Below are 23,986 nucleotides of genomic sequence, written 5' to 3'. Positions count from 1 at the left end.
ACCGCGGCGTAAAATATATTTTTAAGAGCTATATTTGAAGGCCCACTACATAAAATCACTACGACAACAGTGGCGGATCCAAGATATTTGTTTGGGGGACCACGAGAGTTTTATTTGACAATACTTCAAATAAAAAGGAAACGCGCCGCATAGTGAACGTAAAAGAGATTCGAATATTGCTTGAAATGTCGTCATTAATAGTCTAATTCAGTAGTTCCCAAACTTTTTTGGCTCGCGGCACACTAAACAAATCTTAAATATTTCGCGGCACACTTTTAACAGAACAACAATATAGTAATTTTACAATCGCCCGTAATGTAACTATATAGAAATGTCTCAATAACATTAGTTTATAATGGATAGTGCGTTTATTTAAGTCTAAAAGCTTGCGTGTATTCCTATTGGCAATACAAATAACTTATTTTCTAAAATTACAAAAAGTTACACGACACACTTGACAATTTCTCGAGGCACACTAGTGTGCCGCGGCACACAGTTTGAAAATCACTGGTCTAATTTAACAGAAATTGACTTCGCAGAGTTTATTGTTCACATGCCGCAACATTCCATCATGCATTCCTGGATAATAGTTAACGCGAAGCGCTAATTTTTTTTACATAGTCAAACTTGGCTAAAAGTATAGTTTAGTTGGGCATGCCCTAGCCTAGTGGCCCTGTGTTGAAACTGTAAGCCATACCATTTTGTTTAAATACACACGGCACTCAACTTCATGATAAAATGTCATAAACAGAGTGCATCCCAGTAAAATTTGTTAAAACTTCCACATTTTGGCCGCGGCACACAGTTTTTCGACCACTGCTGTAGGCTACATAAGTAACCATGGACACTGCAAATTAGTTACTTAATTGTCAGCGCTTGTGTGAGTTTTTCGAACTTGTTTTATAATTTGGTATCTTACGAATGGATATACTCCTTCAAAGTTTTATTTTTTGTATTGTTGCCTATAACTTGATTTGTATTATTTAGAATGGACTTATACGAAATCAAGGAACAGGAAAATGTGTTAATGGAGTTAAAGGTGAAGATATTACACTCCAAACTTGTGACTCGTCAAAAGTATCCCAGATTTGGGAATGGCATGTTAGAGAAAACTAACAGTTATTAACTGACATTTTCGACATGACGATAAACGCGCTATTGATACGAAAAAAAATACAATCTGGCTAAGCAACTGTTCTGAAAAACATAAACCTATACTTTGTATAATATAGATTATCTTTTTTGAACATGCAAGCCTGTTTTGTTATTTTTAAAGTTTAACTTAACATTTTCACTTGCTAGTTGTTTTTATTGTAAGAAATGTTTTATGGTTTTATTTGTTATTAAAACGTCTGAATATGGACTCCAGCCAATAGACCGAAACTAATACAACAGCGACGTCGGAATAAAACACAGTTTGGAATAAGACTAAATTCGGAATAATGTCTAATTAGGTCAACTCTAAATCAATATAATACCTAAGTGGCCAGAATAAGGCTACAATCTTTTACTGCACCCAACCAGGGTTGTGGAGTCGGACTCGGTACTCGACGGAGTAGGTTTGTTTTGCTATAGTGTCGGACGCGGAACTCGAGTAAGACCACGTTAACGACGCGAGTCCCGAGTCCGACGTTCGAATGCGCAGTCCCAAATTTTGAAACTGAAATGGCCGCATACTGTAAATTGTAAAGGCGGAGTAGCATAATGGTGGATAATTTCAAACCCTGTATTGTGAATGGATGAGTTATATGACACAATTGGGTTTCTAAATATCCACCGTTACTTAAATTGGCGGAATACAGGCTGCATGGACAGTAAGGGCCGGAATCGGGACTCGACGAAATCGCACATTTGGCCAGACTCCCGAGTCCGACTCCGGCCAAAAAAATACACCCGAGTCCGACTCCAGCCAAATGTAAGATTTTGTCGAGTCCCGAGTCCAGCTCTGACTCTACAGCCTGGATTTTACCCATTTACGCAACTAAATTAGGTGGATTTACAGCAATCCACTCATATTGGTGTCATAGTTGATCCACCCGCATTGCATGGTTTACAAATATTACACATTTGCTATTACCCTTTTACAACTTACATTTTGCCGCCTTAACAGTTTTAAAATTAGATGCGCATGTCGGGCTCGGGACTCGGGTAGTTTTACGCGGTCTTACTCGAGTCCCAAGTCCGGCAAAACAAACCGACTCGGTCGAGTCCCGAGTCCGACTCCGCAGCCCTGACCCAAACCGTACTCCTAACTTCCCTGATGATTTCAACCCGAACCCAATTTTAACCACACCCATAACCCACCACTAACATCAAACCGGGGCAAACAATCTGATGACAAAATAGTGGCGCCGGCCAAACTAGGGCGCCCAAACGTCGACACCTAGTGGGCGATGCAAAATCGTCTCATGCCCTCTTCTTACAATTAGGAGTTTAGGCATTTAACCAAGTTTCAAGTTCCGACAGGTTTATGTATGATACAGACGATTTTACATATTATTCCGTCGTGGTTATTATTGCTTATTGTTTCTAAACTATTTCGATAGTCCGGGTTGTAATTACCACCAGGGACAAAGAACAAGATAGCCCCACATATCTATATTTTAGTTCAAAATACGAGTGGCAAACTTTACAAAAAAATGTTATTGAAAATATTTTTTCACATGTTTACTAAGGTAATCTTCAGTTTTCGCAATTAATACTTTTTGGCAGTATAGTGCAATAAACAAAATTATTGCAATTTAACTGCTTTTCTGCAAATAACAGAAACCCTGTTTTTTAGCTAAATTTGCGGTCTATTAATCTACGTGAATGAAAGATTTGCCAATGTAGACTTGCCAGCCAGAAGATTTGATTTGTAAGCGTCCACTTACACTGGGGTTATTTAGTGGTTGTAACAATCGTATCCTTCAATGAGTTTACTAAATCAATCATTGTGACAGACTTTTGAAACTACAGCCCGTCGGGAAACGGTACACTTTAATATGTAATAATAGTAAAAAGACAGACTGGATTTTCCCTTGTATTTGCGCAACAGCAAGGACGCGGAACTTAAATGATTCCGATCTTGTTGGCAACATCAAGCGCGTCGTAGTCCGGTGCCAGCTTAACATAGGCTTTTTTAGTGCCGTCGGGTCGAATCAGTGTGTTCACCTTCGCCACGTCGATGTCGTACAACTTTTTTACGGCCTGCTTCACCTGGGGCTTGTTAGCCTAGAGAAAAAGCATTTGGCGTAGAACTTGGAATTACAAAAGTAAACATAAATTGTGGCTAATACACTAAACATAAACATGTGTAAACTTTTTTTCAAATAACTGCTCTAATTACTTTTGGCATGACAGATAAGCATTTTTATAAACAGGGTTTTTAAATAGCAACAAATAAAAAAATGTGTATGTAAATGAACTAAGTACCTTAAGGTCCACAATGAAAACAAGGGTGTTATTATCTTCAATCTTCTTCATAGCACTTTCTGTTGTAAGAGGGTGCTTTACAATTGCAAACTGATCCATTCTGCAAATCACAAAAACAGGATAACTAATATATTGATCAATTTTCTACAAGACAATTCTAATTTCATCAAACAAACGCTTATTTTTAGAAATTAAATCTGCAAAGAATATGTTGTATATCCAGCCTCTGTCAACATAGGAAACTTATTTGTGGTAAGATGCAAATTAATTTGTTGTAGTATTATAAATCTATTATTTTAGAACATTAATGGAATACACAATAAAATCACACAGTATTTTCTATATGACAGTATTCAGTTTATATATCGTAACAAAATTAGAAGACTGTTTTATTAAGCTCCAGTTTGGGATATTGTATACGGTAATATGTTTTGAGCAGCCTAAAACTGCACAGCTGTAATAAAATTACCTTCTATAATTTGCGACCAACTGAAAATAATTTTCTACCAAAACTATAGGTAGGCCAAGTTTTGCATGTTTGCTAGACCAGTACTCCACAACCTATTTTTTATGTGGAGCACGCCTATCAAATATGATGAAAGACAATGGACACAACATACGCAAATACTCTAGGCAGCCCTTTTTTCTAATTTTGCGATTTACTGTCATCCTAAAATATATTAAGCCAGCCAAGGTTAAAATATCTTAAGTCAGCCAAAAAAAATTGCTCCCCTGACAAAAGCGATCAAAGAACTTTTAATAGTGTATTCAAAAAATGAAACCTGACAATTGTGTTTTGTACTTTGCCTTAAAATTTATTTTTCGGGACAGCGGCAAGATTAGTATAGACCCTTAATTACATAAAACAATCCCAAAATGCTAAATACATCTATAACCATATTTCATCAGTTTCAAACAAATGGAAAATCTTCCTTTGGTGTAAAGTTCAAAAACAATTTCTGTATATTTATACTCCTGGTAGTTTGGGTATAAACTGTTTTGAAATAAGATTTCCAGTAATTAAATGAAACACGGATTTAAAAATTTTAAATAAAGTATCATGGGTGCATTTGACATACTTTCCAAAATAGGGAATGATAGAAATGCCTACGCAGGCCACACAATACCACATGAATTTTACTTACTTTAAATTTAGGATTTGTTTGTTAACAGTTTACAGTAAAGGCCCGTTTACACTACAGCTGCACTGAGCTACGCTGGGCGTAACTTGTATTTAAATTCTATTGTGGCGCTTGTTTTACGTTTTGCTAAACTCAAGCCCCGTGCAGCAGCTGCAGCTAGCTTAAAAATACGCTTTGGAGCGATTTTCACGCTTTGCTAAACTTAAGCCCAGTGCAGCTATAAAAAAAAACGTTACGTTTGGAGCGATTTTTACGCCCACCGCATCTCAGTGCAGCTGTAATGAAAAAAGTTTCACTCCCAGCGCAGCTCAGTGCAGCTGTAGCGTAAACGGGCCTTAATAGATTAAAAAATCTTACTTGTTACGTTTCACTACACTCTTGCGTGGGTATTTGGGAGCACGCGGCAATTTTTGTGTACGTGGACGGCGAAAATGAACAGACTTGCGGAACTTCTTTTTCCTGTGGGCATGAAGGCCCTTCAGGACAGCCTTCTTGGCTTTCAGAGCCTTTTCTTTAGCTAAAATAACAATATTTCAATAAAATATAAGTCTAGTTAGAAGATTAGTAGACACACATTTATTAACTTAAAACTGATAAAATGTTTGTGCTGTTTTCTTCATTAACAAAACTTATTATAAAGCATTCTGTAAAAATTCAGCTTACGCAAATATAATTTGAAGCTGTACGTAATAACTTTGGGCGATGGTTTAGAATCCTACCACATTTTCGTCCGGGGGTTAAATTACTAACAATATTTGGGTTAGGTTGGGTCAAGTATTGTTATTATACTAATTCTTACATATTTATGCCTTCCTTGCAATTTCAACTTTGACAGCTCGTTTCGTTACTGTTAAAATAAATGTGGTAGGATTCTAGACCAGCGCCTAACTTTAAATTATAATGGCTTACCTTTAGTGGTTGTAAAACATAGCTATTTAGATCTATTTTATACCTTTTGTCATATTATATAGCTAGGAACGCCGATCAAAAATGTTAATAGCAATTTCGACGTTTATACTTTACTTATAACACATTATTAAAACAAATACTTTACGTACCTCCCTTTGCGGCCATGATTTTTAGTCAAAAGACAGAAGTGAGCGTGTTGGAAGAGATCGTAACACTAGTGGCGCTATTAAAACGTTAGAAATAAATATTTAAGGGGAGTGATGGCTCGCAAAAGCAGTTTTACAAAATAATTTGGGACGCGTAAATTTTATTCATTCTTGTTTGTTATGGCTACGTTTGACTCTGTAGACGCTCATCTTTTATTGCCGCCTATGAGGACAACAGTTTGTTTTTGGCCCACATGTTGTTTTTGTTCAAATTAGCAATAATGAGAGGTTGTGTGAAATTGTGCCATTTAAAACCAGGGAGTCGAACCGGAACCGACCGGAACTTTATGAACCGACTTTGGCTCAATTTTATCCGAACCGAAACCGAACCTGAACCATTTTTTGTAAGATTTTAGGGAGCCGAACCGGAATTGAACCGAATAATTTGAAGGAACATGAACCTTAACCGAACCCGAACCTGTAAACAAAAGCGGTTCACTCCAGCATGACGTCACAACCTCTTTTTACAGATTTAAGTTACGACATGTTCGAAATTTTATGACAAAAATTATAAATATTGATTAAAACAACTTGATATTTTTATTTTTTAGATATTTCAATAATGAGTTGCTGTTTTTTTAATACGTCACGTAACTTAGATTAAATGACTTGCAATTCAAATATTACTCTCTACGTCAACTTATATTGTATCCGAACCGAAACTTTTTGAACCGGTTTTGAAATAACGATGGTCGAACCGGAGCTGAACCGGAACTTTTAAATTGCTCGAAACCGAAAACGGAACTGAACCGGATTTCGAAAAAATCCTTGAACCTGAACCGAACCTCAACCGAAAAAGTCAGCGGTTCGACTCCCTGTTTGAAACCACTGCAAGTACCTGTAATATAAATACACTTTTATTGCTGCCACCAGGCTGCGGTGTCGATTAAAAAAAACGAGTCCGACTCCGGGTAAAAAATGAACCCGAGTCCATGTGCGATTTCTTCGAGTCCCCGAGTACGGCTCTGACTCTACAGCCTGTATTTCATCAATTTACATAACTAAAATGCGATGGATATTCAGCAATCCACTCATAGAGGTGTCGCATAATTCATCCACCCACAATGGTGGAAAAATTTTCCACCAGCATTTGCTGTTACACTTTTACAATTTACAGTTTGCGGTCAGTTTCGTAATGGGGTACTGCGCATTACACATCGAACTCGAGATTCGGGTAGTTTTACGTTTTACGTACTCGAGTCCGACTCCAAGCAAACCAAACCGACTCCGTTTAATCACGAGTCCCGACTCCGACTCAGCAGCCATCAATTATAAAATTCAACTGGCCGAAAAAGTATATAACCTATTCCTATGGGATCCAAACAATAAAGTAAAAACACAATGGAACATGGTTTACAAGATATGACAAAACTTTTCCGCTAATGCAAAAAAAATGATAAGCTGGTGCAACAAATGTGCCGTGCTTGCCGTTTGAATTGTAACATGATCTTATATCGCTTAGGATATTGATGACATGACTTTGACTGGTCGCATATGAGTGCTGGATAACGCTGATTTTGATGCATTTCGTTGACAAACATCCCGTTGACGTTGGTTGCCACATTAATTAATTAAAATGTTTTGGTACCTATAATATGCTAACGTACGTAGGCCTATAAGCCTACATTTCTAGCTTCACTTGGGCCAAATCACATTAATTACAAGAAATATTATGAATCGAAATGTTTTGTACTATTTTGTGGCCATGTGATTTTAACAGGACGCGCGGGGCACACTAGGCCTATTTCTGTTCATCTGTTCGCTGCATTCAAAATCGCTCTGGTTAACTTACGAGGTGTGTGTTTTTGTGGCCACACTGCGAGGCCAGACTAAGTTTTAAATAATATCAGCTAATCGAAGATTTAGCCACTGCACACGTATTAAAAAAGCACAAATCTTAGAAATAAGCACGGATTTATGACTTTGATTCGTTGTGGAAAAATCGTATATATAGGACATCCCTAATTGCAAGAATATTTGGAAAATAACGTTGTTATCAATATCAAATGTTAAAAAAATTATTTTAATGTCAATGAATAGAATTTCACAACACTGTCATATATTTTACTTTATTAACATATTAAAACAGTTTATTCAACAAATATAGCCTATACTAGAAATAACAAGCATGAAAATCAACAAATGAATACCAATGTAAAGAAGTCAAGAGAAGTTTAAATAAGTTTTCAGATAGATTAAGTCTAATAAGTCAAATGCAGATTGCATAACCTTGTAATATTTTTTTCGGGAACACACAATGAGACCTAAAAGTCTACAATACCTAAAGCTGAAAAATCTATAAAACTATACCGTAAAAACCAACGACATAATACAGCCAAATACGCAGTAATATCCAGTACACCATAAGACCAAAATCGTCTAAATAAGACCTAGATCTGCCGGAATAGGGCCTAAATTCTTCAGAATAAGGCCTAAATTCATCGAAAAAAAAAACTATGTAGACTGTAGTGAGGTTCGAAATCATGACTATGATACGTTAGCCATCATTGTTGGTCAACACGAGACTTCAGAAGGGCTAGATCACAGTTGTTAAACACAGATGTGTGTGTATTTTGCGGTAATCTTATATACTGATGCTATGTGAAGGTCCAGCCTGGTCAGCCGATTCAGAATTTGTAACATCAAAGGTTCCAGATTCCGACGAGACGATTTTTTTGACAGGAGGACGCAAAGGTTGGTGACCAGAGGAAGGCGGGACTGAACCGTGTCGTAAAGTATTGGATCTCATTGAAATGTTGGTCACCGCTGTGGGATTACTCTCCTGAGATACTACGGGCGATGTTGTGGACTGGTTCGGTTGTTTGCCATTTTCGTTTCTTCTGCATTTGCATAGCCTGAAAAATGCACCGACTGCTAGCTGTAATTTTTTGTGTGGGCAGCAGATAGGAGCGGAAACCGATCATCGAGTGATAACGGAAATTCGTGGCATCAGGGCCGCAAGCGTTTTACGTTGGCATAATTTAAATGTTTAACATTCGAAACTTTACCTCTTTATTCGTGGAAACATTTTGATAGCATTAGTGAAAATATTTATATTATTTTATATACCATCCAATTCACGTACTGATATTTTTTCGCAGCAAAGCAATCGGCCATGTCATTAGCTAACCGATGCACAAAAACTACAACACAATTGTACAATAAGTCCAATAATAAGTTCCTAATCTGTCCTACTATATTGTACCTTTTCTCTATGGGCGCTATGAGGATTTTCTTCCATTCCTTGAAAGACAAGATGAGGCAAACTATATTAACGAAGAGATTAATGTCGAATATGACAAGGTAAACCAGCTCAGGAACAACAAAGGCAAGTTGAAGCACTGTAACGATCACGTCGGAGAAGACACACACACAGCAAAGCAGAAAAACTTTGCGGATGAGGAGTTTCAGCTTCTTCTCCCTAGAAACAAATAAAACGTTTCATAAAACAATAGATGTCGCTATTATGGCGGAGTAAACGAAAATGTACACACAAACAGGAATGCATATGTGTGTACTTTATTTACCTTTATAGGTTGGACTATGTGGGATTGTGGGTAGCTTTATGCGGTCCCTACAAAATTTAAAATTACGCACTTCCTGGCATCAGATTTTCTTCTCTGCTTCTTTAACGACGACTTTCTGATTCTCCTCCAGATTGCAGAAGACACCGACCCGTTTGAACCTCTTCTGCTCCCTCTACTTGGTGTTCCTGGGCGGGAAGATCCATTTCTATCTTCGCGTCTGAAACAGAGTTTGGAAAACATAATTTGTTAATTTATTTCATATTTACGACTCCTGGACCAAATATATTTTAATTTTTTTTTAATTTTTAACTTTGGCGTACCTAATATATCTTTTTTTTCGCAGTGTTCCCTGTGCCGAAGTAAAAGGCATTCCTTCATTATCACTTTCAAACTCTGACTGAGAAGTATAGGTGTTTACTTCGCTTATGAGTCCCGCGTCGCTGCCTGGAAATAACGCCAATGAAAGAAGGTTATTAGAAGGAACGTATTGTTTAAACTTTAAGACAGTGTTTCCCCACGTATCGGTTGTGACCAAAAGTTGGACCGCCTGATAATTTTTCTGTTGGTCGCTCAAATGACCATGAAAGAACAAATTATAGACAACAACGTTGAAAACAAAAATACGAATAAATGGTATTAACATTGTAAGCTTCGCGCTTAACACATAGCATTATTACCCCATAGCAAAAAATACTTCAGTAAATAAACTTACAAGTTACCACGTGTTTTTGTTCAACTTGAGCGAGCAAGTTAACAAAAGTCTCGAAGTTAACATAAATATCTCGAAGTGTAGTTACTACTTAAACCTATATACACCGGAAGCCTTCGCAGACTAACCGTATCTGACGACCAATGATACAAGCAAGGCGTCAACTAGCCTTCAATGAGGTTCGAACTCACGACTATGATACGCTAGCTGTTATCGTTGATCAAAAAGAGACTTTGCAATCTTTGCTGCGAATTTAACTTAAAAAGGAAACTGCATACATTTGAGTTGCTTAAAATTATCAAAAATCAGCCACCTTATTTGATAAATATGCTATATAATATAGACTAATAGACATGTGCCTTTAAAAAAATAATATCAGTGAAAGTGTCTCTATACGTGGGCTGTTTGACAACTAACCAAAATATAAATTACGCTTTGATAGAAACATGATAGATAAAGGTTTAACGTAAAATAATACAACTTCGAGCGAAACGAGTAAAAAAGTTATTGTCATAGTTTAACCAAGGTCGTTAATATAATTTGATTGTTATGGAAATTAAAACAAAATGCTCACCTGATCTTATTGATTCGTCGTCGCTGCTAAATGTGCCTCTACCGACCTTGTAAATTCCATGCGAACTGTCGACTGAGTTTCGTCGAGATACGTCTGTCATTTCGATGGTGAGCGTTTCTCCGCCTGCTCGCTTGCTGTGAGCTCCCATCATGGCAACCCTTGCCAAGTCAGTGCTCTTTCGAGGGGTGCCGAACTTGCGGGACGGACTGGGTGAGGGTTGCGGGGTTTGGGATGGCGTTTGTGTTGGGGTTTGAGTTGGAGTGCTCGTTCTCTGTTGCCTCTTCTTTGTTGTGATAAGCGGGTAAAGCAGCAATCCAAGAAGACAAAACTGAAGCAAAGCAATGATTTTTTAATTAAATGAGGCATGGTAAAATAATTCAGTTTATAAGTAATTAACTTGGACCTAAAGCTTTTAATGAACTTTGAAAATTAATTACTAGTTTTATTGGCAAACCTCCAAACCTAAATATTTTACTTTCTTTGAAATTTAACCAAACAACATATATTTAGTTCGTAGTCAGGCAAATAATGAAAGAAAAAACAAAAGCGCTTCGATCGATACCTGTATGATAAAAGTGATGACAATAAAAAGGACAATCAAAATTTCGACATCTGCTTCGTCGTTGACATCTCTGCACCCGGTTTGTGTCGCTTCGTACTTCCACTTGTTGACAGACGGGATTTGGTACATAACCGAGATAGCTGTCCCACTTAAGGCCAAAACGACCAGGGTTACTTTGCTGATGATGCCGATACTTTTATTTAGGAGGTGCCTTAGCGTTTTGTCTGAGTAGAAAATGTTCTGACGGTACCACAAGAATATGTAAGCCGGGTAGACGCTCAGTATGTAAAACGCTATGCTCACTGAAGTGGCGACGCGGCAATTTTCGTTGGTCTGCCATCCCCAAAATGCAACGAATTGGTCGGAGACGAGTCTGCCAAAAGCCATGGAGGTGCTGAGAAGACAAATGATAAGAAGGTTCCTAGTCGTACGACTGTTGTTTTTCTTTTTTAGTTTCAGCGTGTAGCAAGTGACCACAAAAAGAAGTACGAAGACCACTAAGGTTAGTATGACCAGTATTATTTCACAGATGATCCAGTAAGGTTCGTTGTATGGACTAGGCGGCGGCAGACTGCTTGCTGGAGTCGTTGAAGCACCTACAACCATGTTTAACTCTTGACGTTTTCAGCTTTGTCGAAATATTACATGGCAGCACTAAAGCGTACAGTTTTCACACCTTATATTTTACCAGTAACTCTTTTTTAGGTTTAATACACGGCACGGACCTTACGGCGACTAAACTGTTGATCAACTGTTTTGCGCATTTTTATCAGGTGCCCATTACCACTCATATTGCGTCATTTCGACTCGGAAATCATGCGACTGCGTTGGCTTGATGCAATGCGTATGAGGTCACAGGTGTCCTGTATCGCGCGCTGTTGCAAGAGGGCTCGCGGCTTATGATGTTGGCCTAATAAAATATGGCACCCAAATCAGAGTGTTTGAAACATATTTTTTTATTTGTTATTAAATACTCTTATTACAATGCAATACTATTTTTGCAAAACTTGTTTGCGGTTTACATTGCTAGGCGTCCGCGTTGTACGCTACAATGCTGCCAATATACCGATGTCGATTCAAATGTAATGTAATACCGCTAAAAATGCATTAAATTTTCTCTAGCGTAACATTAAATACTATACAGCTTTTTAATTGAGTCATAATTTCCGCACTTACACACCTATAACGTGGATGAACGCGTAGGCTATGTTTATGGAAAAGATTAACATACAAAATGGAAAGAATGAAGAAACGTCTTCTATTTATTTATGAGCATCTATAGATGAATTCACGATTGATTAGAAATGATTGGTTAGTACATTGTAAATCAGTTCACGACCATGACGCGAATAAAAAACTCCCACGTCTAGCCCTGTATAGTTTATATTATGAAAGCACTTGAAGATAATAGCTTGCACCTAATTAGTGATGTAATGCGGAAGTTCCTAATAACGCTGCATAAACAAACTTAAACCTTTTAAACTACCATTAAACTGAATACCTTATTTTAAACTATATTGTAAAAATGTAACGCTAAGTTGAACACAAACGATGCTATAATTAGGATTGTAAAAAAATTGAAACGTTTTTGTCCTCAAATTGCAGCCCAAATTAGGAAAAAACGTGTGAAGTGTAACAAGTGGACCCATTCTAATATACGTCGCTCTACATTAGTGACTTTGCATTTTGTTTTCATGTTACCTATAGATTGTCACGTAGGGATCAAGTTGATTTTACTGCAATAATTCGACTGATAAACATTGCAAATGGTAAGCCTCGTAAAAATCTAAAAAAGTTAAAATCACTGGATTAGAGTACGATGACATTTTTAATACGTAATTTTTTTATACGATAACCCACGCATGCTAAACGATAGTCCGACGATTACAAAGTTTTGGCATCATATCCTTAAACATACGGTATGCAAATTATGAGCGAACTTTTTAATTGCTAAAAAATACATTTTAATACTGGTCGATGGGAGAAGAATAACAATCCATCTGGCAATTTACTGTATAAGCGCATCACTTTATTGACATTTTTTGAATACACAAAACGCTCACACCGAAAACGTTTGATACATATAACAAACTTATAACGAGATTGTGACGAAACAATTGAAATGATATGACGTCGCTAACTTACGTCAACCATGTGGGCGGCATAAGGTAAAACTATATAGGTTATATTGGACAGCATTTACATGGGGCGGATAAGTACTGCATGACACTGGGAAAACGATAATTACCTATTTGTTCAAAAAAAAAATAATAATAAACACTTTTTGAGTCTTGGACAATCGTACTCAAACAATATTGACTTGCGAAAAACATACTGCTAACCCCAACACTTTTGTTGGTGAAGCAAAATATAAAATTGGCAATGTAATTTTCCAGACCGAAAATTCGAACATCTTGGTGACAGTGGCACAATAAAAGACAACGCAAGAAACTAATTACAGAAAAAATGCGCAGGAGGTTACTAAATAGAATGCAGTGGTGACATGTAGGGCTGTGGGCGAAGTTAGATAATAGCGCCCAACGTTGTTCTACTGTGATAGAAATAATTAGTCAGTTTTTGTCGCACGAGTTATGGAGATGAATATAGATTGATGATGAACTCAACTAGAAGAATGACGTTGCCGGTTGTGAGACTGCTTTGAAGTGAATGTCCAACGAAAAATAAACTTTTCATGTGAATGTTATCCGGGCCAGTTGCAGAAGCGAGCGAGATGATTTAGAAGGAAATGAAATTGTTTAAGCGACAGTCACCCCTTCGTTTACTTTTGTTTCGGAGTTTGGCTCGCCATCTACCGACTGAAGTCCCGCTAGTTTCGGGGCCTCACTAGGACTTCGTTTACCTCCAGCACCAGTGGCCGTTTTGGGTCGGCCGGCTACAAAACATTTACAAATTTATGGGCGAAAATTGCGTGGTACAAGAGTTACAGATTAACGATCAAGGATTTAATGTAATGCAACCACACGAGGCTCGCGAGCCGCGGGTTGGCAACCCTGCACTAGCCTGGGCTGAGAGTCGAACAGCAAAGACTACAGTTACATATAAAAACATCATTACTTTTGTTAACTTTTTTTCTGGCGTTTTAATTTTTGATTGACAGTTATATTTTATCGTTTTTTCATGCCTTAGGGTTACATTATTTCATTGTAATGCATTAGATTCGGTGTGTTTTTTTAAAAAAATTGGGTGATAAAGTCAGGTAAAAAAGATTTCACCTTTTCCCAATTTAGGGCTTGCCTTTCCCTTCTTCTTCTTTACTGGCTCTGTTTAATGAAAAACACAAGGGATAATATTACTTTTAGTAGAAAAAAGTCACAATTACAGATAAAATTGTTAATTGCAAGCAATTATTTAATAGGAAGGATTGTGGAATTCCTTTCTTTTTGTTATTCTATATTTTTAAAAACATTGTTCTATGTTTTTCAAACAGACCTTGAGGCTCTGGTTCGGGTTCTTCGTCTTCACGTTGTTCTCGAACCTTCTTTTCATTCTGTTTCGCCTCTTTTACGTCGATTTTTTGACGTAGGAGCAGCATGCATTTGGGCCAGGAGCGAATCTTGTTGTCCGACACGTTCAGCTCCTGAAACCGACCCAATAAATAATATTTCTTGTTGACCAAAACGATTCTGTTTACAAAGCAAAATGAAGCTAATATTGATGATGATCCTTGATAAACGATCATTGCGTTTGGTTTGTTTTTACACTTCACTAAAGAATATTTTTAAATAAACCATTAATGCTTCTACAGTTTTAGCCTCGTAAATTTGCCTTTACTACTTTGAAATATATGTAAAAAAAATGTAGATTTTATTATTTTTAGTCTTCATAAACAAACCTTTATTGAAGGCAATTTACCGAGGCCCTCCGGTAAGCCCTCAAGCAAATTATCCGAGACATCGAATTTTATTAAAGATTTCATCCTCCAAATGTCACCAGGGAGGGACTTTACGTCATTACTTGCAAGGTTAAAAATCTAAAAAAAGTTATAAGGCTTCTTGAAGAGAATAAGCTATTCTTAATTTTTATATTCCAGAATTGCCTTAAATTTTATATTGTAGAATTTCTGTAGTATTACAAAAACAAACCTGCATTCTATACAGATAGGGAAGATCAGTGGGGATTGCCTTAACTCGGTTTTCCGAAATGTTTAAAGAAATGAGAGACGCCATGACATCGATTCGGTCGTTTGGCAATTCAGGCAGCCTGTTGCCTTAAAAACAGTTGAGGTGTTAGGATTAAATGTTATCGAGCCTGTGTTATCGACCGAAGGTCTATTTACACGGCCAAATTCCCTTGATTTGTTAGGTCTATGTATATAGCTTATTTTTACTGTTTATATCCCTGTAGTGGTACTGTATTATTTTCAGGCAATTCTTACCTGATAAATCCATTGTTATCAGCTTCTTTAGCTCTCCGAAGTTTTCTGGGAGTTTCTTGATCCTATTTCCCGACAAATTTAACGATTGGAGAGACCTACAGAAAATAATAACAAAAAACTTGTTTCCAAATGAATTATACAATTTGGAGGAATCTAAGTAACGAATGGAACAAATTTAAAACTATCTGTTGCCATTTCATATTAAGCAGTTAAAAAGCAGGGCAGCCCTTTGTAATTCTCGGGCTGGACAAACACTTGTGGTTCTATTGACAACTAAGAAATGTATGTGGCGTCTTACAAGAAAAAATAATCACAAAACAGAATGGTAGTCCTGGACTCCTAACAGCGATTTTTCATGTGGCGTGAACGACAAAAATACTTGTCCTAAAGAACAAATATTGGTGCTCAGGGCGCTTTTTGGATAGAAAGTTGTCATAAAACTGTCCGCGAAAATGCGGGTAGTACTTAAAAAACATAAGCGTATCGAACATAATTCGTCCACAGTCTTGCGTATAAATGACGCGTCATGTGTTTAAACCATAGACTGTTTCCATGCTATATATAGAACAGAACTTCGTAGTCTGTTTCACCTAAGAAGAACATTGGTCACATAATGTTTTTTTTAACGGAATAGGAGGTTTTGGGGAGGCGAGCAACAAAGCCAACAAACCGTAGCTTGATGATGCCTTGCGTGAAAACTTCTAGGCAATTGTTCTGTGCATAAAGCTCGCGTAAGTTTCCTAAGGACGAGATTTGTTCCGGAATCGCTTCAATCTTGTTAGTTGAAACGTCGAGAACCTGCAACTGCCGGAGTCTTCCGATGTTTCCCGGGATCGCTACAAAAAGTGTGCTCAAGAGTAATTAATCAACAGAAAGTTACACTTATATCAGAAAGTAACAAAACATGATCCGTGGAGATTGTATGGTTTCGTGTTATTCATAAATAACAGTCTTTTAGAGCAGGGGTCGGCAACCTTTTTTACACTGCGGACCGGTTTAAAACTGAAATTTTTTGCGGACCGGCCTTAAAAACAACAAATGCTCAGTAAAGGAAATTTATTACAACTTTTTTCAATAAACGAATTAAAATGCATACGTTGTTTTTAAAAACTTTCCTGCCTGAACATAAAAATAATAATTAATTTTATTGTGGGACGTTCTTTGCATGATTTGATTCTAGTGCACTTTAGGGTGAACACGGTATAGCACAAAAATATATAATATTTTGGCCCTTTTTCGATATATTGTACATACGAGGAGTTAGATTTTACAATCAAAAAATGCATTTTAGGATGTTGTGAAAGTGCTCTATAGTTTATATGGCCACAACACACTGGTTAGTTTTGCACCTCACGAGTGCTTGAAACTAATTGTGACTTTTTATATACAAATCAACCATGGAGTATATTTAAACGAAAGTTAATGTGATTTGGATATAAAAATACTTTCAATCGTTTTTGACTTTTCCTAGCCTTTTTCCGGCTTTTACGTACGGTTTGGGTTTAAATCAAAACTTTAATGTGGCAACCCTGCTACGGACCGGTAACGAACTCCTCGCGGACCGGCACCGGTCCGCGGACCGGCCGTTGCCGACCACTGTTTTAGAGTATATAACTAATTGCATTGTAATAATAAAATAATTAAAACATTCAAAGATTTCCATACATTTAATGTCATTTCCTGATACTTTAAGCTCCTTAAGTTGGCGACAGATGCATATATGAAGTGGAATTTCTTCCAATTCAACTCCAGAAAGATCAAGTGATGTTATGATAATGCTGAGTTCCCTGAAAACGTAAAACATGGACTAAAATAGAAATATAATGTTTAAACACTTGAGTGCCAAGCAACATAAATATTTTTTTACTTGTGTAACTTTGTGATAAGGCTTTTATTGTCTTCCCCGCCAGGTGGCGGGAGGCGCCACGGATTTCCAGCCAATTTTAGGTTTCTTAGAACATGTCCAGCTCCATCTGGAAGCTGAAAGCTAACGAGGTTGTTTCCAGTGAGATCGAAGGTGTGCAACATCTCGAGGTAGCGGAAGCTTTTAGGCATCTGTGAGATAAGGTTTCTCGCGATCAGCAGGACCTCTATTGTTCTCCATTTACGAAGGTCTATGGGGAGTTCTGCAAGTTCGTTGTCGGACACGTCGAGCTTTCGAAGAAGCTGCTGCTCTCCCAAAGTGCTCGGTAGACTCTGCATGTGGTTGTTTTGCAGGTAAAGGTTCTTCAACGCTTTCATGAAGCCCATTGCGGCCGGAAGTTCAATAATCGCGTTGTGTGCAAGGTTAAGAGTGTTTAGCCACCTGAAACACATCAAATGCAGTCGGATAATGTTTTAGGCGTGGACTTGTCTTAAACTTTCTGTAGATCAATCACAGTATTAAGCGCACAAATCACATGTTGCTTATTCGAAACTAAAACAACGTGTTGTTGACATACAAATCAATTTTTTTCTTAGAAGACAAATATGACACATGGAAACACTGAACTACTTTTGATTGTTTTCGTTGGTTATTGCAAATTTATTTCTAACTACAAGCCAACAGAAAAACTTTTAGTAAACAGAAAAACAGTCTATACCTGAGTGTGTGAATGTCATGTGGTAACGAAGAGATATTGTTATGAGACGCATCTAACGTTTCCAGTTGAAGTGGCCCTAAAACATTTTCAATAAGATCTAATTATTTAAATAATAATTTTGGTATTATCCCCCAAAAGGTAAGGTTTTATTAATTCTTGTAGTTGTATTTATGCAAATATACTACTCAACCGAACGGTGGATATCGAATTGTCATTGAAAGCAAATACACACCGATTAAATGAGCCAACTTCTCTATGTTGTTGTGCGAGATATCCAGCTCCCTCAGCATCACTAAACCGTTAATGTCGGAAGGTAGAGTTTGTAGCTTGTTGTGGGATACCGACAAAACTTTAAGTTTTTTTAGCGACCCGATTCCCTCCGGTAACTCAATTATTCTGAAACGAAATTTTGTTATAGCGATACTATTCAAATACATTCAGCGAATATTAATACTATCACGTATTAAACTTATAATATTATTGAATGAAAATATAATGAAATCGTGTATGTTTTTATAAGAATATATTTGTTGCTATGCGTATTATGTTTACAAAACCGCAATTGTTAGTCGACTTGAATGTAATAGAACAAAGTAAATGCCTGTTATGTGAAATGTTTAGGTTCTCCAGGCTGAATCCAAGAGAACAAATTGTTCCTGGTATCGTTTGTAGATTATTGCTTGAAGCGTCTAACGAATTCAAGTACTTCAGGGCTCCAAGAGCTAAATTGTCAACAAAATTGTGTTAGGAATGAAACGCATCAAATCCAAATCTATTAAATATTATAAACGTAGTTTTTTTTGTAATGAAGGTGTCACATAAAATTATGTTCTTCTAATTTAGACGCATACATAGAGGCTATAGACTTGCGCAATATGGCTATGGCTATCATAGTACTGTCGTTAAAAAAAACGTTTATCAAAACTTAAAGCGTTAAATTTAAACCAATTAACTCCTAATGCGTTTTGGATTTTTTGTCGTTTTAAAAAGGAAACTTTACAATCTTGTCAAACCAACCAGTGGGCAAGTAGTCGAGATTGTTGTTGGCCACGTTGATATGGGTCAGGCGATGCAGCCGATCAATTTCTTCTGGCAATTGCTGGAGTCGGTTGTTGGACAAGTTCATGCGCGCTATATTTCCTTTACTTTTTTTCGTAATTACAATGGACGGCATGCTTTCTATTTGGTTATGAGAAGCATTTAACTCTTTTGGCAACCTGTAAATCGACTTTGGCAAAGCTTTTAGAGAGTTATTTGACACGTCGAGCAGTGAGAGATTGGGTGCTTGGCCAATGTTTTTGGGCAATTTCTTGATCCTGTTGTTTGATACCAAACAGTTTTCTAGACCGGTTGCTTTGTGGATGGTTTTGGGTAAAGTCTTAAGTTTGTTGTCGGCTGCGTTTAATGATGATAGCTTCTTTAATCGCGAAAGTGATGGGGGTATGGCAGCTGCGTAAAAATAAATAAATAAGTTTTAGTGTGTCTAAATACACGTATATATATATATCGAAGGTTTTGTGTTCTTTAGTTGATAAGCTCACTAAAGACGTTATGTTATGTTAATACACGCAAACTTTTCTTGACAGGCGACAATTTGAGAAATTTCTTCAACCAGCAGTTCGCAATAGTTTTTAAACCGTAGACCCCGTAACTCAGTGCTTCCCAACCTTTTCAAGTTCGCACTTTAAATGTAAGTTTTATTGTGCGACCCACAATGAGATATGACCAAACAACTAAACTTACATAAAACGTACATGGCGTACGAAATAGTTAGTGCGACGCAACACATCTAACTGTTACGTATTTGAGATATTGTTGCAAAAAATGTTACGTAATGGTAGTGCAATAATTTCCGGATCTAATAGAAAACTGTACTATATAGAAATGTTGGGTCGCGACCCACGGGTTGGGAAGCACTGCCTTAACTTACAGGAGCGCGAAAATTGTAATCGTTAATGTAGTTTACATTATCGGAAAAATATTTCGTTTCAGCTTTTGGGGGGGATTTCCTGGTTGGACCACTGCCTAAATCGCAACCTTATAGATTGTATAAAGTAGGTCGAGGGAAACCACATGTTCACTAAAATGATAAACAGTTGGCTTAATCATGATGTCTCAAACAAATGCAAACATATCAAATTACCCACTGTGAACTGTTGATACGAGATTCAATCGCGCGTAGTTTACCTTTGTATCAAAACATATGTTATGTTAACAAAACTATAGTTTAACCTGTTCAATCATTTACCAAGTACGTTGTTATGTACATCGACTTCATGTAGCGACTGTAATGCTGAAATGCTGCGTGGAATTTTCTTTAGTTTGTTGTTCTGTGCGTGAATCACTTGGGTCATCAGAGCAACTTCCTCGTTCGCGTAAACCTCTTCCGGCATCGACTGAGAAAACGCAAACGGAGGTAGTTGGGCCATGTTTTTTTGCTACAGCTGTTAAAAACTTACGTTTTAATTATCAAGTTCAAAGTTTAATACACCATTTAATCTGAGGTAAAAGCATTTTGTTATGACTAGTTGTAGGACAGAGGTTCTTAAACTGGGGTCCGTAGAGCCCTTGGGGGTCCGTTTAACTAGTTTAAGGGGTCTATGAAAGCCTAATTAAAATATTAGTGTTTTATTTAAAAAGTCATCAAATTTTTAAAGAAAATAGTTTAAAATAAAACATTTTTACACTGAATAAAGTTAAGACTTCATTTCACTTTCACATTTTTGGACCGGAAACATCAGATTTCTGAAGTCTATTTGTATTTTGACGTAAATTTATGATGCCATTCCGCGGTAAAAAAAGTTTAAGAGCCCCTGTTCTAAGTTGACCGGCAATCTGGCATACCCAATATATGCTCACAATTACCTTCAAGTTAATCGTGTCAAAATCGACCACGATTTTATTGCTAAATCGCTTCATGTGACGCGATACGTTAGTGGGCAGGGCCTCGTAAGTGCTCCCGGGCCCAACCCTGGGCGGAGGCGCATCTTTCTTCTTTCTACCTGCTGACCGGGACATGATGTTTCGCACTGCCGGTACTAGAGGTCTTTTGCTCGAAATCGCTTGTACCTAAATTGTTTAATGAAAACAAAAGTAGCATTGTAATTCTCGGAAAGAAATAAACAAATTAAAAAAACGCGAACCAATACTTCCCATAATGAATAACTCTTCGAAAAAATCGCTGTTTTACCTTTTAGTCGAAAAAAACTTTTAATATATTGGAATTTGACAAGACAGAAACGGTAAAAATCGTTATTGTTTTCTCCTACGTGTTTTTTGTAAGACGAGAACACAATGCTATTATGTTTACGGAATGCGTGGCAACAATAGACAACGCGAATTAACCTTTTGTTAAACGACAATGCCACACGGAACAATAAACAATTAAGGGTTCGCGGACAATGTTATTTTTTGTGGGGCGTTGTACTTCCGAAGCAATAAATTGAATACCTTGACAAAATCATTATTAATTAATTAAAGGTAGCGTTAATTAGCTCGATGTATATTCATTGTTAGATCGATTAGCATTTGGTAACAAAGTGCCAACAAAACTTTTCGTTTAGAAAACAATTAGCAATAAAGATAATTAGCTTTCTTGAGCTTGTGATCATACCCACTGAGAGGGTCAAGAACGCTTAGACGTGCTTATGGTTACCCAAGTGCTTGAAGTGGTTTACACAAGTTTGGTGGGATAAAATTTCCGACAAAGGGATATGAAGATAAAGGCGATTACAAATACGCAAAAAAACGTTTTGTTGTTAACGATGTGCCATCTGTTGAGGTTAGTTATAGCTGGCGCTGTCGCAGATAAATACATCGAAAATACCGAACGTCGCATTTTAATAGATATAGGCAATTGTCATCAAAAAGACCACTAGTTGGTGGAATGGTGGCGAATTCAGTCCTTTTTATGCTTTTAACGCGATACGTGTCGCCATTATTGTTATATATCTAATCCATAAATTTCGGAGTACGATAATAGGTGAAAAACATTGATGTGAACTGTAACCGGTGCCAAGTAATGGAATGCGCGGGGGATAACATGCAAAATAATTTTGCTTGCCCAATATAGGTATTGTACGATCAGCTGTATATCTGGTACAAAAAGTCAAACACTATTTATATATTACTACAAATATAATAAACATTATGTAAAAAATTAATTTATATTTAACAAAAAACTCACCATTGGTGTAGACTTTCAAGATACTGATAGCAGTCAAGATAATAAAAATTCACAAAGTTCGCAAGTTTGTAAGAGTTTATTGTATACTCATAACATGCAAAGTGGCGTCACAAACATACCTTTATTGCACTCTCAGTTGTCCCAGAACCGAATGAAGTGAAGTTTATTATAATTTAATGTTTTTTACTATTTCTAATCAAAACCTTAAATGCAAAAAAAACTTCATTCCATAACACCGTTTCTATACTCCCATATGGCGTATCAAAAATCAATTAAGTCAAGTTTTGAAGAACTCTAGACCGTACTCCAACTGAATCGTTCTAGTTCAGGTTAATTTATCCATTATACATAGCTCACAATAAATTATTTAACACCGGAGTAGATCTTAAGTTGCTGTATTGACAACACTTTTTCCTGTCCGTCCCAGGAAGGCAATACAGGAAAATAACTACAAGGTACGTTTGTCCTACATATCCTGAAAGCTACACACAGACAGCAGCTAACGTTGCCTTTACACACAGCAACTAGCGGTGTCAGGTTGCTAAGATACAACAGACACGTGCTTCTCCCAACCTGTTTGCTTAGTCGTATTTGGGCAAACAAAACGGGCGAGCAACCGGAGGTCTTGCTATGCCGGCGAACCTTGTAAGCAACCTTTTGTGTTTTGACAAGTAACACGATTTAAATGTCTGTATACTAAGCCTACGTGGCCTCCCGCACTGGCGACTGTTGTTGTTGCGACCACTAACGCTGTTGATAAAAGTTCGGCGTGGTAATGAATTTGTCGTTTTTCGTTGTGTAAAAGCTATAATATGCCAAAAGTATTACCCTATAATCATTCGGTTATAATCCATATATTTAAAGGTATCCCTTGTGTTAAAGACGATATCTTTCTGTAACGAGGTATAATCTGTAGGTAGGCTACATTTAAAAGTTATAAATATCGTAAAACGTCAGTTTTGAAACCTTTCTTGAAATTACCAAGAAATATATTGGAGACCATGCATAAAACATAATGTGTACAGCATTGTAGGGCATCTTATATGGTGTAAAGGCGACTATCAACTGTATTGTTAGCTTGTTTGTTTATTCCATAACAGAAGGTAGCACAATAAAGGGGAAGAAAGGAGATCAAGGTTTGCTGTTCTGGCCTCGACGAGGGTCCTATGCTGACGTACACAGTAGATAGGTTACCGCGCATTAGACAGACATGAGAAGAAGATAAATAAATAGAATATAACAGGAATATCGTTTGGCAGATAAAGTGACCGCAAAACAGAGGCAGAGTCGCTACGTACCTCCGTTCGCCGCGAAAAGTTTGAACATTAAATTTATTATTTAATACACAACTGGAGAAATCCAAAAGCAAAAAACACTTAAACGAAGTTAATTTGTGAACGTTCAATGCAGCAAAACACATGGTGTATGACGTTGAATTGTTGAAATGCTGCTGTGATGTTTGTTTGCTATTGCATTTCGTAAGAACATATGAAAATTCACGCCTTTCCAAAAAAAACAGAAAGAAGTCAATTGTTCACCAATATGGTAATACATCACAGTAAATGGAAGAAGAAAAAAGTATAAGACATATACAAAGGAAGGAAATAATTTCGGCGAAACAAAAATTGCGGCTTCATCAAGTCGCAGGCTATTTCGATCACGAGGAATGCAGTTGACCGCATTAACGCGGATGAATTTACCATGTTCCCACGTGAGAGCGGGAGCACGGATTTGGAAGCAAATCAACGCTCAGGCCTTTAGGCGTATATGCAGCTTATA

The 23,986-nt window shown here is 37.1% G+C and overlaps 3 protein-coding genes across 5 annotated transcripts; all 3 read right to left on the bottom strand.

Annotated features, from left to right (window-relative positions):
• Nucleotides 1–3,009: 3,009 nt before the first annotated feature.
• LOC146168421 (large ribosomal subunit protein uL23-like) lies at nt 3,010–5,657 on the bottom strand. Its single transcript, XM_083383299.1, has 4 exons — nt 5,615–5,657; nt 4,914–5,073; nt 3,415–3,514; nt 3,010–3,213 (listed from the first exon to the last, which is right to left on the bottom strand). The coding sequence occupies exons 1-4, from the start codon at nt 5,628–5,630 to the stop codon at nt 3,052–3,054; spliced, it is 438 nt and encodes a 145-aa protein (XP_083239425.1). The 5' UTR covers nt 5,631–5,657; the 3' UTR covers nt 3,010–3,051.
• Nucleotides 5,658–7,721: 2,064 nt separating this feature from the next.
• Nucleotides 7,722–11,777, bottom strand: LOC146168420 (uncharacterized). 2 transcript variants are annotated; one of them, XM_083389232.1, is made up of 6 exons: nt 11,044–11,777; nt 10,482–10,809; nt 9,519–9,642; nt 9,269–9,415; nt 8,877–9,092; nt 7,722–8,526 (listed from the first exon to the last, which is right to left on the bottom strand). In XM_083389232.1, exons 1-6 carry the CDS (start codon nt 11,647–11,649, stop codon nt 8,256–8,258), a joined length of 1,692 nt encoding a protein of 563 aa, XP_083245358.1. In that variant the 5' UTR covers nt 11,650–11,777; the 3' UTR covers nt 7,722–8,255. The 2 variants fall into 2 exon arrangements, with proteins under 2 accessions (XP_083245358.1, XP_083245359.1); XM_083389233.1 differs by having other exon boundaries at nt 8,310–8,542.
• A 1,163-nt stretch (nt 11,778–12,940) lies between these two features.
• On the bottom strand, nt 12,941–22,408 carry LOC146168419 (uncharacterized). Of its 2 annotated transcripts, XM_083382913.1 has the most exons (17): nt 22,327–22,408; nt 22,208–22,230; nt 20,887–21,090; nt 20,270–20,417; nt 19,039–19,470; nt 18,623–18,743; nt 18,254–18,417; nt 18,022–18,097; nt 17,307–17,744; nt 17,105–17,226; nt 16,110–16,275; nt 15,440–15,534; nt 15,147–15,271; nt 14,897–15,034; nt 14,494–14,641; nt 14,277–14,324; nt 12,941–13,936 (listed from the first exon to the last, which is right to left on the bottom strand). In XM_083382913.1, exons 2-17 carry the CDS (start codon nt 22,208–22,210, stop codon nt 13,800–13,802), a joined length of 2,565 nt encoding a protein of 854 aa, XP_083239039.1. In that variant the 5' UTR covers nt 22,211–22,230; nt 22,327–22,408; the 3' UTR covers nt 12,941–13,799. The 2 variants fall into 2 exon arrangements, with proteins under 2 accessions (XP_083239039.1, XP_083239046.1); XM_083382920.1 differs by lacking the exon at nt 22,208–22,230 and having other exon boundaries at nt 22,327–22,394.
• Between the last annotated feature and the right edge of the window lie 1,578 nt (nt 22,409–23,986).

This window comes from Ascidiella aspersa, chromosome 1 (assembly GCF_963924565.1).
Source record: "Ascidiella aspersa chromosome 1, kaAscAspe10.2, whole genome shotgun sequence".
Taxonomy (NCBI): Eukaryota; Metazoa; Chordata; class Ascidiacea; order Phlebobranchia; family Ascidiidae; genus Ascidiella; species Ascidiella aspersa.
This window is presented reverse-complemented; position numbering and strand designations above follow the sequence as displayed.

Bases quoted from the DNA above. Each gene is read 5' to 3' on its own strand.
- LOC146168421 (XM_083383299.1), bottom strand. The intron at 3,515-4,913 runs GTAAGATTTTTT...TGTGATTTGCAG, and splicing joins AGTGTAGTGAAACGTAACAA to AATGGATCAGTTTGCAATTG. The intron at 3,214-3,414 runs GTACTTAGTTCA...CTTTTTCTCTAG, and splicing joins TTTTCATTGTGGACCTTAAG to GCTAACAAGCCCCAGGTGAA.
- LOC146168420 (XM_083389232.1), bottom strand. From the start codon at position 11,649: ATGGTTGTAGGTGCTTCAACGACTCCAGCAAGCAGTCTGCCGCCGCCT. The intron at 10,810-11,043 runs GTATCGATCGAA...GCTTTGCTTCAG, and splicing joins TCATCACTTTTATCATACAG to TTTTGTCTTCTTGGATTGCT. The intron at 9,093-9,268 runs GTGCGTAATTTT...ATTTGTTTCTAG, and splicing joins AGAAAATCTGATGCCAGGAA to GGAGAAGAAGCTGAAACTCC.
- LOC146168419 (XM_083382913.1), bottom strand. The intron at 19,471-20,269 runs GTAAATGATTGA...ATTTTTACGCAG, and splicing joins TGTACATAACAACGTACTTG to CTGCCATACCCCCATCACTT. The intron at 18,744-19,038 runs GTTGGTTTGACA...TTGACAATTTAG, and splicing joins TCTCGACTACTTGCCCACTG to CTCTTGGAGCCCTGAAGTAC.